The sequence below is a fragment of the Phocoena sinus genome, chromosome 1, assembly GCF_008692025.1.
Source record: "Phocoena sinus isolate mPhoSin1 chromosome 1, mPhoSin1.pri, whole genome shotgun sequence".
NCBI classification, from domain to species: domain Eukaryota; kingdom Metazoa; phylum Chordata; class Mammalia; order Artiodactyla; family Phocoenidae; genus Phocoena; species Phocoena sinus.
Genome location: NC_045763.1, coordinates 180,268,907 through 180,284,787, shown reverse-complemented (window position 1 = coordinate 180,284,787; position 15,881 = coordinate 180,268,907). Strand labels below are relative to the sequence as shown.

Below are 15,881 nucleotides of genomic sequence, written 5' to 3'. Positions count from 1 at the left end.
CCCCCCCTTCCTAAAATGCTCTGCCTTCTCTGCAGACTAAGGTCGGGCTCACCTTTTTATGTAAACATCACTTTTTTTATTGAATCCTGACTCTCCTGAGTAGGTTGGATTCCATTATTACAGGAAATCATAGCACTAGAGGGCTCTCCTTTGTTATTTGTATATATTTACATTAGTCATCATTTTCTATCTCTTCCACTGCACTCTAACTCCCATTGAGGAAGTAGTCTTGCAAGTTTTTCTATACCATTTTCTCTCCCAGGACCTAGTACTGAGACAAACACTTAGTAACACTCACTAAATAGGAGAACAAATAAATGTAAAAACTTTTCAAATGCTTATGATCTACAACACAGTGGAAATGAAATTACAAGCCCTTTACTGAAGCTTCAGGAAAGAAAAATCCTAAAAGTTTTCCAGAAAGCAAGGAGTAGTAAGTAAAAAATGCTTTCACTTATTAACAAGAATATAAGATAAGTATCACGTCTTTATTTACTGTCTTATCCATGTTATTTTGTTTTAAAAATATGAACATAATTTTAATAGCTTTCTGCTAGTGATACAGTTCCCCATTTTTTCCAGTAAGGGCTTAATCTCTGAATTTTGGAGTCTCCTAAAGTGAGATTTTCAAGAACATCATCCTGATTTTACTTGATTCTTGCCTATACCATGTTATTTATTACCTTTAACCATGATGATTTTGTCTCCTTGTTTTCACCTAGTTTAATCATCTTTCTTATCCCACTGCCTTGTTTCTTTATCTGCCTACTTCCTTCACAGTTTATAGTAGAAAATACATTTTACATCGACACACAGTACCCATTCTTTTAATAAATAATTATGGATGAATATGAATACATGCTCAACATATAACCTGAGGAACATAGAAAAAAAAACACTACATGATTATAAATTCCGTCTTTCGTACCATGAGCAAAATATCCTACTTCCATCTGTGTGCAATATACTAGTAATGGCCTATAGGCTGATGAGCCTATGAGTCATTTACATAGACTATTGAGTAGATGCTTTTATTCTGTTTAGGTCATTATTGATGAAAAGAGAGGGAATGTAATAAACTAAAATTTAATGTAATTTTGTGAAAATAAATGTATTCTGTAGGACTGGTAAGGGACAATGTGGAATCTCTTTAATTGAAATATTTAATATAAGAAAGAACACTTACCATTTGGTTATGGTTAGTGTAGCGTATAGCCTTACATAATTTCTAACTCATACTCTGGTGATCCTTCTTTCACTAAGTGAGTGAAAGAGAAACAAAGTAGATTTTAAAATATATAAATTAAGATGTCAGCGTTTCTAAATGGAGGAGTATTTAGTGAAAGTGAGACTTAAGAAATAAATACTTTACATTAGCCTTTGTTTTTTCCTAAGTTTAACTAGAAATTAAATGTGTGGTATAATATATATCATTGCTTTATATATATTTAGTGTAAAACGGAGCCTAATCCTTTTTTAATTAATGTGATTATGATTTTTGCATGTGTTTGAATACTTTTGAAAAAATTATCCTAAGATTTAACACTATTTCAGTTAACAAAAAAGGAGAATTTATAAATTTTTTAATGAGATAAAATTTGGAGTCTTCTTTTTCATATAAGATACTCAATTTGGCAATCCACATCTAAATAATTACAGTGCCTATGAAAAAATTTGTCCTATTCTCTTAGCTTCTTTGTGAGCAGGAAGAAAGAGAGGACTCTTCTATGTATATCCAGCACTCAGCACGGCTGCTGTGGACCTGTATTTATAAACTGTCCTTTGTCATATGTGCTCAAAGTTCAGTTTTGTAGGAAGTCGGTAAAGACCAAGGAATTATGAGCGAGGCATATTGATTTTTGTGGATCTATGGAAGGAATGGTAGGTCATTCCAAAATGCATATTTATGGGTTTTTAAGTAGTATTAAATAAATTGAGATTAAGGGTAGAGATGGAACACCTTTAAAATGTTGCATTTAAAAATTATATCTTTTGATCTCAATTAAAAAGACAAAAAACAAAACAAAGCAAAAAACTCCAGGGACTGAATGTTTCATTGTTAAACTTCTTCAAGGAACAGTCCAGGACATGGACAAAGGTACAAAGTTACCCAAATCATTTAATGATTAAGCTAAACAGTTATTCTGAAATACTCAGAGCACAAATTATGGGCTGATGTTCTCATATTTTAGTTCATAAAATGCTCCTACTTCAAGATACTCTATCAGAAGTAAGAACTTTGGCAGATATGTTTGGTTAATCCTATGAAAAATATTCTATTCTCAGAGATTCATGATCAACATTAACTCATTAAAGGGATCTGAAAAATCCTTTGCTAAATAAAACATACATAACTCAGAGTTGCCAGATGTATTTGACTGTAGACCCCTATGTCTGGTCAGCAAACTGGCTTTTCAAGGAACATGGGTTGGGATATAAAACTGTAACCCAAGATCACTTTAAAAAGATAGATATAAAAATCCTATAGTAATAAATTGCCAAACTCAAATCAAAAGTGCATTTACATTAAGGACAAAAGCAAACAAAACAAAATACCAAACAAGCAAAAGGGTATATATTAAATATTATTACCTCATGGAGAAAAAGAGGTGGAATGATATTAATTCTTATTTATATCTCGTTATTTGTCTTGTAATAACAAGCACATATTACTGATTTTTGGAATTTAAAATATTAGAACTGTAAAAAAATTACCATCAGGTAAGATTTACCCAAGGAGTGTAGGTATGGCTTCTTATAGGTATATATTAATAAACTACTTTATTACAGTGAACTGGACATAATATTTTACAGGAATGATAAATTCAACATATCCCCAAATTAAATAATTTATATCCCTCTCCATCTGCAAAATTTTTCCTACTGTTTCTTTTCTTATGCCGCTATTATCTGTTGCCTTTATTCCTTGATATCTATAGGTCATATTGAAAAACAACAAATATTGGTTAAAAACCAAGCAAAACATTGTATCGTTCATGAGCTGTGTTTGTTCATATGGTTCTAGGCATATAGTCAGTCTTTGTCCTTATTGATCGTGGAAGTATTGGATGATATGAAATCTCGAGGGCATTTCTCTGTTTCTGGTGCATGTTGGTGATAATCAAGTTCTGAGTTGGTATTTAAAGACATATTTGACTAGTTGGCATTTCATCCTCCAATCTGCATAGTTTAAATGCATGTCCACTTGATTTAAAAAAAAAACAAAAAACTTTCCAAAGTGCTTGCTATAAAATTCCTCAATGGTTTTTATTCTGTGATAATGATCTTTAAAATAGACATTGTCACAAGTGAGTATTCATGTAAAACTAAATTGCATTAAGGCAGAAATGGCTATGTGAAAGATTTTTGAAATTCCAGTTTAAGCCCAGTATTGTGAATACTGACTACAATTATGAAAAAAACATAAATATGTGAATGGCAGGAATACTCTATGGCAGGAATACTCTGCTTTTCAAAATGCATAGAATTTCAAAAACTAGGTATATTTAATCTTCATAAGATAGAAAATTCATAAGTTATATAAAATTAAATACATATTTAAATGATAGCCTTGAGTATGAGTTAATATGTTAAATAATACAAAAAGAGAAAATTGTACTGTTTTTTCAAAATATTATGATTTTAACATTTCAATCTTAAAATATTACCATATAATGATATGCTTAGTAGTTACCTGTCAGTGAATTTTTAAAATAGATACATATATAATATACATATGTACAGTCTTTTATATAATCACAATAGAAATTCTTTCATTTAAGCAATCTCAGGGATAAGTAGTCCTTTTTTAAAAATAAGTATTCCTTTTTAGAACAAGTCACTAGCCTAATATTGACATTTTGGCCCAGAAATAACACCTAACTTTTTTTTTTTTTTTCCCTTACTGCATTACCAAGAATTAGTTGTCCCTTTCTGTAAATGACGACAGTGAACCCTCCAAAGGTTAACTAATATCAGCATGACCATCTTTCTAAATAGTTAAAGATTATAGGTTTACCTTGCAAATTGCCTAACTCTTCTTTTTTTTTTCTCTCACTGTCGTGGCCTCTCCCATTGCTGAGCACAGGCTCCGGACGCACAGGCTCAGCGGCCATGGCTCACGGGCCCAGCCGCTCTGCGGCATGTGGGATCTTCCCGGACCGGGGCACGAACCCGTGTCCCCTGCATCGGCAGGCGGACGCTCAACCACTGCGCCACCAGGGGAGCCCCTAACTCTTCTTTTTAGAGCCCTCCACACTTGCCCATGTTTCCACTTCCCCTAGCAGCTAAGAGTTACAGGGCGGAGAAAAGATTGGACACGATTACAGATATTCATTAATCCATGGGTGGTTTTCTGCTGCTAACAACTCTGTTAGCTAATCCACAGCAAAGAGAACAAACAGGCTGTTTTCTCATTGCCAGTTTCTTCCTCCACAGTCCCTGACTCTCTTGCTAATAGTACATTTAGCTTTTTGTCAGGCGGAGAGGGCTTTTTAACACTTATGTGGAGATATTGGATCCTTATATTTGACTCATTTTTGTGTTTCTTTTTCTTTTATGCTGGGGCTGTCATATAAATAACAAAATTACTAGTGAATTCATTGAAGATTCTTAGGTGTCAGGCATTTCACTGAGCATTAGGCCACTTAATTCTCATAATAACCAAATGAAGAAGTTAACATGATTACGTTTACTTTTCAGTTGAGGAGCATGATGTTTAAAAAGCTTAAGTAGTTTCCCTAAGTTAGTATCAATCAAGTTATGAATTAAGTGTTTGATTATTAATTTATGGTGTTATTGCTAGTAGTAATTAGTGTTATAAAGTTGAGGTCAGAATCATTCACTTTAGATTTTAGAAACTGTTTTTGTGTAGACTAAGATGTCATGTATCTGCATCTCTAACATACAGCACAGTGCCTGGCACTAGTAAGCCATCAATAAGTGTATTTGTATGAATAAACATGACTTACCTTTATGATATTAGTTCACCCTTTTTCCATTTTAAACATTTGATTAAAATATTATAGCACTTACTGGTTTTATAGAAATCATTTTTAAATTTAAAATTGATAGGTATTTTTACAGTAGAGAAATTATAAGAAAAATATATTCATTTGCAACTTTCCATTTCAAAGTCACTCACTACAAATGAATCTGAGTAACTTGTATACATATTAAAGAAACAAAAAGGCAAATAGAACATGGTGTGATATTGGTCTATTTTTATATCTTAGATTGTAGTAAATTATTTAATTTCAAATGTTTAGGCAGGGGATACATGATAATAAACAAAAATTTGGTTACAATTAGGTATCCGTTAAAATTAAGCATTTAAGTGAGCTTTTTTTCTTAAATATTATGGCCCAGTCACAAAACAACATTAAATTTGATTACTAGAAAATTTGAAGGTAACAGAGTGTTTACTAATATCCACCAGCTATGATTATTTACTTTTTAATTCTATATTATTAAATCCTACTGCTACTTTCATTTCAGGATATAACTTGAACAGTTTACCTTGGGCTTTGACGGACTGGACAGATGTATCTCTTTTATAAGAAGGCAAAATAGGATATTTTGATTATGAATGTGCTGTATTTGAGCACATTCTTGGATTTAGTTCATCAGAAAATCTGTGCCATCATTAAAATCACTTCTGGGTACAGAGACAAAATAATAATTAACTGAACTTCATCAATTATGATCAGGGAGAAGAGGCAGTTTTCATTTAATAATGGCTCGAAAGACATCTGTGAATGAAATAAGATAACAATCTATATTAAAATGGATTATAATCACTGAATAGCTTCAAATCCTTATGCAGCACATTGTAGCGTTCACAGTGCTAGGAAAAATAGCTAACGTATAAATGAAATATTAATGTTTATGCATAGTAAAATAAAATGGCATTTCAATGCTAAAACTGTCTTAGCTTCAAGAATTATATAATAAAGTAACAGTAAACTATCTGTGTATCTGTCTCTCCTGAAAGTGCACTTTTTACGTTCCTTCATAAAAGTAGCTGAATTATTGTTTAGAAAGATAATTTATATGAACAATATTAAAGTATTTTTATTTGAATGATTGACATAGAAGAGTAATATAAGTTTTCATATTTCTTTAAAACATTCCTAGTTGTGTCACCTATAACCAAAATGGTATGTAATAAGTTGGCAGATATTCTTAACATTCTCCACGTGTTGCATGTAGATGCTCTATGACTAGTATCAGAAAGTGATGCTGTGTCCATATAATGTGATCAGAGTAGTCTGGTCTCTGCCTTTTTATTAAGCTTCCCCATGTGTTAGTATTTACTTTTGTAAAATAAAAACATGCAGCAAGTAATTTTCAAAATACTTTTAAAATCTAATTTTTATAATTCTAGAGGAGGTTTGAAAGACTTTTTTGTTTAAATAATGTGAAGATCCTATCTTAGAATTTGATGTTAGTGCAAATTCTGCAGAATTCCCTTCTAAAGTGTTTCTACCCTTCAAATAATGTGATTCTTTACGTAAATACAAGAGAACATAAGGGAAATAGTTGCAGAAGTTCATGTGAAAGTGAATCCCAACAACGAAGTCAAGATCATAAAGTTATTGTAGGCAAATCTCTCTCTAATGTTGGAGAGTAATTTGTTTCTTCCATAAAACATAAGCTGGATACTTTTGTTATTATGATAGCTATGTAACTAACCTGATTGACTGAACTTAATGTATGCAAGATTCACTCACTAACATGAATGGGATTTTGGGTAAAACTTTTGATTACTAAATCGTGAAATATAATCAGTTTAATTCAGTAATTCAAACTGTTTTTAAATATGTTAGTGACAGAAAGTTTAGAAAGTTTAGACAGAAAGACTAAATAAATACAAGCTTTATATTTGAATATTAAATTTGATTTTATAAAAAGACAAATTTTTAGTTATACAATTTGCTCGCCTACTACCCAAGCAGAATGGGTTTCAATAAGTAAGTCAATGCATTTTAAATTTCCAAATTTTGTATTTATCATATTAAGTAGTGCTAACTAAACAAATGATGGGGTTACAAAAGCGAGTTACTAAGGAAAATAAAACCTAATTTACTTGTTTATAAGTACTCGAATATTTCAAAAGGTGGTGGGAAAGTCATTTGCCTGTTTTGACAAAGAAGTATTTAGCCTTGCCTCTTAGTTGTATTAGATTCCACCATTAAGGCAGTGGTGAGATAAACATTTTTGTGTGCTCTTTCTTTAATGAAATGTATTTAGTTTATATCTATCTAAACAGGCTAAATAGCTAGGTGATTTAAATGTGGGCAACAGAGATCTGTGTATTTTACATTCAGACCCTCATTCATTCAGGAAATATTAATGCACATCATTATGTTCTTGGCAGTAATATAGGTGCTCAGGCAACATAGATGAAGACACCATGTGACTCTGTCCTAATAGACTCCATTCTTATAGAGGTTTATGGATAATGGGCATCAAACCCAGCAAATGACTAAAACTATTATATATTTTTTTAATTAAGCAGTATAAGAAAGACTTGGGGTACATATGATGGTCAGGATAGAAGTAAAGACTTGAAGGATGTGAGGAGATAGCCATGACAATATCTCGGCAATAGGGTCCAGCCAGAGAGAGCAGTCCATGACAGGACTCTGAGTCCGGACCATGCCTGTCATGTTGGTCAGAAAGCAAGAATGCCAGTGTAGCTGGGGCAGAGCAAACCACAGGGAGGACAGTAGAAAATTAGTCCAAAAGGCATAGGGAAGGGTCGGATAGAGGAGCACGCTGGAGACAAATGAAAGATGGTTAGCTTTTAGTCTAAGCGAAAGAGGGAGCCCTCTCAGGGCTTTAAGTAGAGGAATAGCACGGCTTGACTCACGTTGTCATAGGGCAGCTCTGGCTGACGGGTCGACTATACGCTGTTGGAAAAAGGGTAGGGATGTTTACTGCAGTGGAGGGAAAAAAAACTGATGGCAGGGATCATTGTGGTGGCAGTATAAATGGTGAGTAGTGATTGTGGAGTCTGGTTATAGTTTGAAGTTAGAAGCAGTGGAGTTTGCTAAAAGATTGGATATGGGTTGTTATAAAAAAAAGAAAAAAAAAAGTCCAGGATGATTCCAGGATTTTGGTTCAAGACAGCTCTCTTTGCCACCATCCAATGATGAAGAGTTTGAGAGGAAGTTTAGGATTCCATTTGGACATGTTAACTTTGAGATGTCTATTGGAAATAAAGGGAAGGCATTGAGAGGAGCTGGTTGATGCTTGACTGCAGTGAGGCTGAGGGACTAGAGGACAGTGAATTTGGGGTGATCTCGGAAGATGAGGTCAGAGAAGAGCCAGGTGTTTGGGATTTTATTCTGAATGTGGCATTGAGAGTTAGAAACAGAGAGGGAACAAGATTTGACCTGTAATTTAAAAGGATTATTGTGTTCTCGGGCTAGATATTTAAGTATCCTCTGCATCATTTTCTCTTGGGGAGAAGGAACAAAAGTCATTTATTTATTACAAAAATATTTATTGACTTAGAAGATCATATGTTGACATCAATGTTTTAAAAACTGTAGGGACATTGTTACTCATGAACCTAAGCAGTGGCCCATTTAATGAGCCCCTAAGAGAAACTGGCAGACGAGCCTATTCAAAATCAGAGGAAAACTCTAAAAGTAATTCAGTGTATTCATCTTTATTAGTCTTTTTTTAAAAAGTTGATTTTGCTTTTGTATAATTATACCAAATATGCAACAACTGTTTCATTTTCTTATCATTTTAGGGGTCTTCATTTTCATATCAATTTAGAGAGCATTAAGGTATACCAAGTCCTTTAAGTGTAAGTGTAATATTAACAAATAAGTGAAAGGCTCACATGATTTTCCCAGGTCAAGTAAATGGAATGTTGCATAAGGATTATAAAAAAATGATTATAAGTATAGATTTAACTACAACCATATCAAGGAAATTAAATACCTTGCAATATGGTTTATTCAGCAAAATTTATTAAGATTTACATAGGTTGTGATAGGTATTATCATGTATACAGTTTGGTAGATTGAAAAGCATAGCCATAATATTTTGTGGCTCCTCTCATGAAGACATGGAGTCTGTTTCCACACTCCTTCAATCTGGGATGATCTTGTGACTTTCTTTGGCAAATAGAATGGGCAGATCAAAGCTAGGTCTTTAGAGGGCTTGCAGCTGCCATGCCAAAAAGGAAGCTGGTTGAGTTGATTGGAGGCTGAGAGGTCTCATGGAGAGAAACTAGGCGCCACAGCCAACAATGAAACCTGACCATAGACCCCAGTGGTGGGACCATCCTGAGCCTTCCATTCAGCCAGACTTCTAGCTGACCACAGCTGCCGGTGTGAGCCCAAGAAAACCAGAGGAGCTTCCCACCGAACCATGTGAGATGATAAATTGTTACTTTTTTAAACCACTAAGTTTGGGGGAGTTTGTTATGCAGTAATAAAAAACTGAAACATGCATGAACTATTTTTTGGAGTTTGTTTGTATATATTATTTGAGCAGGGTTTAATTCAGTGTTCTTTTGTTCATTTAGCAGTTAGCTACTGGATAGCTGCTATGCACTTTGTTCTAAGTGTTGTAGGAAAATTATAAAGTATAAATACTGTCATCGAGGTTGATAATAGTTGAGTAGGGTTGATAAATATTTAACACTAAATATATATATATATATATATATATACATATTTGTAAAAGTGTAGCTATCTAAGACATGAACTCATATATACTTTAGAAATTCATCAGAAACACTGTAGCTTGGGATACAAAGAAGTCTTCATGACGGAGGTCATATCTGAGCTAGGGTTTCAAAAAATGGGAATTCTTGTAGGTATTGGAGAAAGAGGATTTTCAATTGAAAGAAACAGATTGGGCAAAAAATATACATTGGGCCATGGGTTATATATATTATGATAAGCAAACAGTCCAAATAACATGTAAAGGGGAGATAAGCGAGACAAACGTTGAAGAAAAAACAGGTTAGATTCAGGTTTTGGATTCTAGTTAATTCTCTTTTCTTACAAAGCTTTGCAAAGATTTATCAAATGATTATTAATTATTTCTGCTACTTTTTCACCTTATTTTACACCTTATTTCTCTTTACTAGAGGCACCTTATTTTATTTCATTTTCATTTATTTTATTTATTTATTTTTGGCTGGGTTGGCTCTTCGTTGCTGCGTGTGGGCTTTCTCTCATTGCGGTGAGCAGGCCCACTCTTTGTTGCCGTGGGTGGGCTTCTCATTGCGGTGGCTTCTTTTGTTGCGGAGCACGGGCTCTAGGTGTGTGGGCTTCAGTAGTTGTGGCACGTAGGCTCAGTAGTTGTGGCTCACGGGCTTAATTGCTCTGTGGCATGTGGGATCTTCCCAGACCAGAGCGGATTCTTAACGACTGTGCCACCAGGGAAGCCCCTGGATTCTAGTTAATTCTATATGCACCATGTATCTATTGCTGAATAACAAGCCACTGCCAAACCGAAAACTTTGTAGTTTCTCACAGTTGTGTGATGGGTGACTGGGCCAGTTTTTCTGCTGTTCTCACCTGTGATTACTCTTTCGGCTTCAGTCACGTGACGGCCTCACAGGTGCTGCTGAGTCCAAGATGGCGTCTCTCTGCTGTGCAGCTCTTTGTGCTGGCTGGCAGCTGGGACATGCTGTTTTTTCTCCGCATGGCCCCTCATCCTCCAGTTGACTATATGGGGCTGCTGCACAGCACCATGAGTGAGAACAAGAACTTCTGTGTCTTCAGAACTTCCGAGACTTGGAAGTCTTGGTCTTAGACTTCCAAGAAAGTGAGAACAAGAACTTCAGTGTCCCCTCAGGTCTAGGCTTATGCAACTCACACAGCATCACTTCCACAATACTCTATTGGTCAAAACAAGTCAATAGGCCAGCTTAAATTCAAGGTCAAGGAGAGACACACTGTACACCTTAGTGGGAAGTACAGCAATATCATGTTGCAAAGGAGAATGAACATAAGAATTGATTTATTGGCAGCTATTATAATAATATGTCACACCACAAATTAGAAAGTGTTCTTGGGCTTCCCTGGTGGCGCAGCGGTTGAGAGTCCGCCTGCCGATGCAGGGGACACGGGTTCGTGCCCCGGTCCGGGAAGATCCCACATGCTGCGGAGTGGCTGGGCCCGTGAGCCATGGCTGCTGAGCCTGCGCATCCGGAGCCTGTGCTCCGCAACGGGAGAGGCCACAGCAGTGAGAGGCCCGTGTACCGAAACAAACAAACAAACAAACAGAAAGTGTTCTTCAACAGTGAGAATCCAGTTGCTTTTTTGAACCTGAGATTGATATATCCAAGCTGTGTTTAAAGAATATGAATATGGCCTTTATTAGTGGGTTGCATTAAAAGAAGGACAAACTGAAGACCAGGAAGCAGAGCAGATTTTTTTCTGGTAGTTCTGGTCACGGTAACACATGTCTGAATTAGGAAATGTACATTTTATCTATAAACAGAGATTTGCTTTTAATGTGTAGTGATGCAAAATATAGTAAGCCCTTCAGTAACATTTGAATTCTTAAAAATATATAAATTATATTTTTCCTCATTCTATTTCCTACTGAAGTATAAAAGTGATGCAAAGTTGTTTACCTTCTCAAATATAAATTATTTTAAATAAAGTAAAAAACATATTCCACAGAAAGGTCTATTGTTATCAAACAGCTGTACTCTTTGGTTGTATGAAGGCTCCATCTGAATAGTCTTAGAATTAGCTTGGCTGGTATATTGCATATAGGCAGCTGAGAAAATAAACTGACACGAGTCAACTATTATGACCTGGCAGCTTACACAAAATTTCTGAACATAGAACAAGTGAAATTTTGCTGAAATGTTCTGGAGACCTGGGGTTAAGAAAACAGTAAAAGAACAGAACAGTTCCTGCCTCAGAAGCAAAATGGTGACACGTACCCTACTGTTTCTCTTCTGTCCCTTGGTTTATCTACCTTTGTGCCTACCCATCTTCCTAACTATCCAGTGGCTTATATACTCTGCCTTAAAAAGGTTTAAGATAATTGAATATTTATGATATGTAACTTAGACAAATACATAGATATCTTAAAAGGCTGGAAAAGGAATTTCTGTAGTTTAAACATTGAATAGCACATCTTCTTGGTCATCATAATCAAGCTGTGTCTGCTTGTTCTGTATAGAAGTTACAAGGAGTATCCAGAAGCATACAGGAATTTTTTTGGACAGCTTTATAAAAGAGTAATTTACATACCATAAAATTCATTCATGTTAAGTGTAAGAGTCAATCATTTTTAATATGTTTACAAAGCTCTGCAATCATCACCACAGTCCAGTTTTAGAACATTTTCATCACCCCATTCCTACCATCAGTCCCAAGCAACCATTAATATGCTTTCTGTGTCTTTTCTGGACATTTCATATAAACAGAATCATACAATATGTAGTCTTTTACATCGGGCTTCTTTCACTCTTTTTTTGGCTTGTTCATATTTTAACATGCGTCAGTACTAGATTCCTTTTTATTGCTGATTTTTTATGTTGCAAATCTCATTTCCCTCCAACATTGCACATATATGCATGTTTCATAGCCTTACTTTTTTTTTTTTTTTTAGCTAGTAGCAGTGCTATTTCTAATGCTATTTTAGGAATTCTACTTTGGGAACATCTTATAACAATTTCTATGCTGTTCCCTTACTTTCATATCATCAATAGCTTTGTAAAGATAATTGATCTACTTAGAGACTCATTTTTAGGGGCACCTTGCAATGGTTAACTCCTCAAGCCTTTCCTGTATACAGTTGTCCCTCTGTATCCACAAGTTCCACATTTGTCGATCCAACCAATCACAGATTGAAAATATTTGGGAAAAAATTTCCAGAAAGTTCCAAAGAACAAAACTTGAACTTGCCGCATACAAACAACTATTTACATAGACTTTGCAACTTATTTATAGCTATTTTTATAGTGTTTACATTGTATTAGGTACCATAAGTAATCTAGAGATGATTTAAAGTATACAGAAGGTTGTATAGGTTATATGTTATATGTATAGGTTATATGCAAATATCAATACTATGCCATTTTATATAAGGGACTTGAGCATCTGTGGATTTTGGTATCTGTGGGGATCCTGGAACGAGACCCCAGGGGATACTGAAGGATGACTGTGTGTGGAACACACACACACACGGAATATACACACATATATCTATACCACATGTATATACTGAAAAATGTCTCTCTGTTAAAAAAAAAAAAGACTACTGACTATTGCTATTTTCTTTTGAATTTTATTTTATTTACTTTTTTTATACAGCAGGTTCTTATTAGTTATCTATTTTAAACATGTTAGCGTATATATGTCAATCCCAATCTCCCAATTCATCCCACCACCACCCCCTGACAATTGCTATTTTGATGGGGAAGAGATCTAGTGAATTCTGGTGTCTGTGTTTCCTTGACACGCACTCAAAATGTTTGTGTAAGTCACCCATGAAATTCAGTCTCTTTATTTTACATGTTATTCAAATATACTTTGTGATAATTTGGCTACAATTTTTGGCTACTAATGAAAATAAGACTATATCTGTTTGATGTAGGTAAAAAAGCTTAAAAATGATATTTCCTCAACCCAAATACTGTTCCATATAAGATCCTAACTACTAAGTGGCTTTATGAAATGCACTTTGGTTTTCAAGAGAGTCATGATGAGAAGCAGTGTGCCTAATTTGAAAGTTTTAATTGAAATACACATGTGTTTCTTTAGCATTTGTGGAATCCAACATCTGGAACGAATAGGAAAGAAGCTGAATCTCTTTGACTCCCTTTATTTCTGCATTGTGACGTTTTCTACTGTGGGCTTTGGGGATGTCACTCCAGAAACATGGTCGTCCAAGCTTTTCGTTGTTGCCATGATCTGTGTTGCTCTCGTGGTTCTCCCCATACAGGTAAACACAACCATGTTAAATTTTATAGGAACCTGCAAAGTCTTATGAAATCAAATCTTCCACATTTAATAAAAATTGCAGGGTGGCTTGTTAATCTAACAATAATATATTAACACCTGCTATTGTTCCATCCAGTCAGTTAATTACAATTGTATCAGAAATGCCTTTTTGCATTGTATTAGAAACATTGAGTTTTTTTTCCCTCCAGTCACAATTGATAGCTCACATTTCATTTGAATTCTTCAAGGTGCTTTCTTTCAAATGTAGAGTATTTATGTTAATTTTAGAATTGTAGGATAGTATATTTTTAAATTATAGAATGATAGCTCAAGGAAATATACTTGTGAAGGGTTGATTTCTCTTGAGTCTTGAAAATACATGTAAAAGCCATATGTTGTAATGAATAAAAATTGTTTCCATATGATGGTCAACTAAAACAAAATCGAAGAGGATACATAGCTATCATGCAGCATTTTGGAGAATGGATAAGGAGATAGCAAAGGGACAGACAGAGATATAAAATGAGACTAAAGGTACATAGAGGCAATCTTCAACTTTTTCCTGCAATGAACTCTGGGTGTCCATGGGTGGGCAGGTCAGAAACAGGATGTGGCCAATACAAATAAATCTTGCATGTTCCATTACAGAACCATTGGCCACAGTGTATTGAAATATACTTTACATAGGTATAAAAATGATCTTCGGGCTTCCCTGGTGGCGCAGTGGTTGAGAGTCCGCCTGCCGATGCAGGGGACAACGGGTTCGTGCCCCGATCCGGGAAGATCCCACATGCCGGGGAGTGGCTGGTCCCGTGAGCCATGGCCGCTGAGCCTGCGCGTCCGGAGCCTGTGCTCCGCAACGGGAGAGGCCACAACAGTGAGAGGCCCGCGTACCGCAAAAAAAAAAAAAAAAAAGATCTTCCCGTTCCTATCCAATCATACATGTCATCCTTAATGACACCCCTCCCCTATACACTCCACAACCCTTAGATACCAGCTACTAAATAACTAGAATGTGGCCTTTTGTTGGTGGTAAGGGTATCTCCCCTTGCAGGAGATGTGGGCTGAAGTTGATATAAGAATGTGGGAGAAAAAAGTGAGGCTTTTCTCTTTGACTCAGTGTATGACATATATAGCTGCATACGCTACTGGACAGAGCAGAGGCACGGACCTCTTAGTGCCCTGCTATGATACAATAGGAAAATCATATTACTGTGTTTCCTGAAGACCTGAAGGCCCTGGGAGGCATTAGCAAGCTCTGCAGCCATCCTGTGAAGAGCCTCTTACGGAAGGGAACACTGATCATTTGGATCTCAAAGACTTTCATCTAAGAAATTGAGTATACTTAATAAACAACAGATGTATTGCATTTATTTTTATTTTTATTTATGTCCCGTGTCTTTCATTCACATGTGGAAAATGCATTACAGTTTGAACAGCTGGCCTATTTGTGGATGGAGAGACAAAAGTCAGGTGGAAACTATAGTCGACACAGAGCTCAAACTGAAAAGCACGTTGTTCTGTGTGTCAGCTCACTGAAGATTGACTTACTCATGGACTTTTTGAATGAATTCTATGCTCATCCAAGACTCCAGGTACCTCTAAACAGATCATACCTACTAACATTGTCAAAGTCAGTTAATCATGGTACAGCCTGTGTTCTGGAGAATTTTTATTTATACACTCAAATTTAGAATGAAGAACTACAAATATAACCAGGAACATAGAAAAAAATGCTGGAGGAATACACAGTATGTTAAGTTTCCTTCTGTATCTATACTGAAAGACAGATGGAATTATGTTACTGCTACAGAGAAAGGTTTCCTCTGATTAAAATGATTGCTTTTTTCTCCCTTGGGTAATGCATAAATGATATTTTTATGAAACAGTGAAATTTAACATAAAATATAATAAAACAATGAAAGAATCATGGCAATATCA

At 35.2% G+C, this 15,881-nt stretch overlaps 1 protein-coding gene across 2 annotated transcripts in view; it reads left to right on the top strand.

Annotated features, from left to right (window-relative positions):
- KCNT2 (potassium sodium-activated channel subfamily T member 2) overlaps positions 1–15,881 on the top strand; it is a 373,439-nt gene that overhangs the window by 177,174 nt on the left and 180,384 nt on the right. For both annotated transcript variants that reach the window (XM_032606842.1, XM_032606832.1), the window contains exons 9-10: positions 13,761–13,941; positions 15,371–15,535. In XM_032606842.1, the coding sequence (XP_032462733.1) occupies positions 13,761–13,941; positions 15,371–15,535 (346 nt within the window). The remainder of the gene's footprint in view (positions 1–13,760; positions 13,942–15,370; positions 15,536–15,881) is intronic.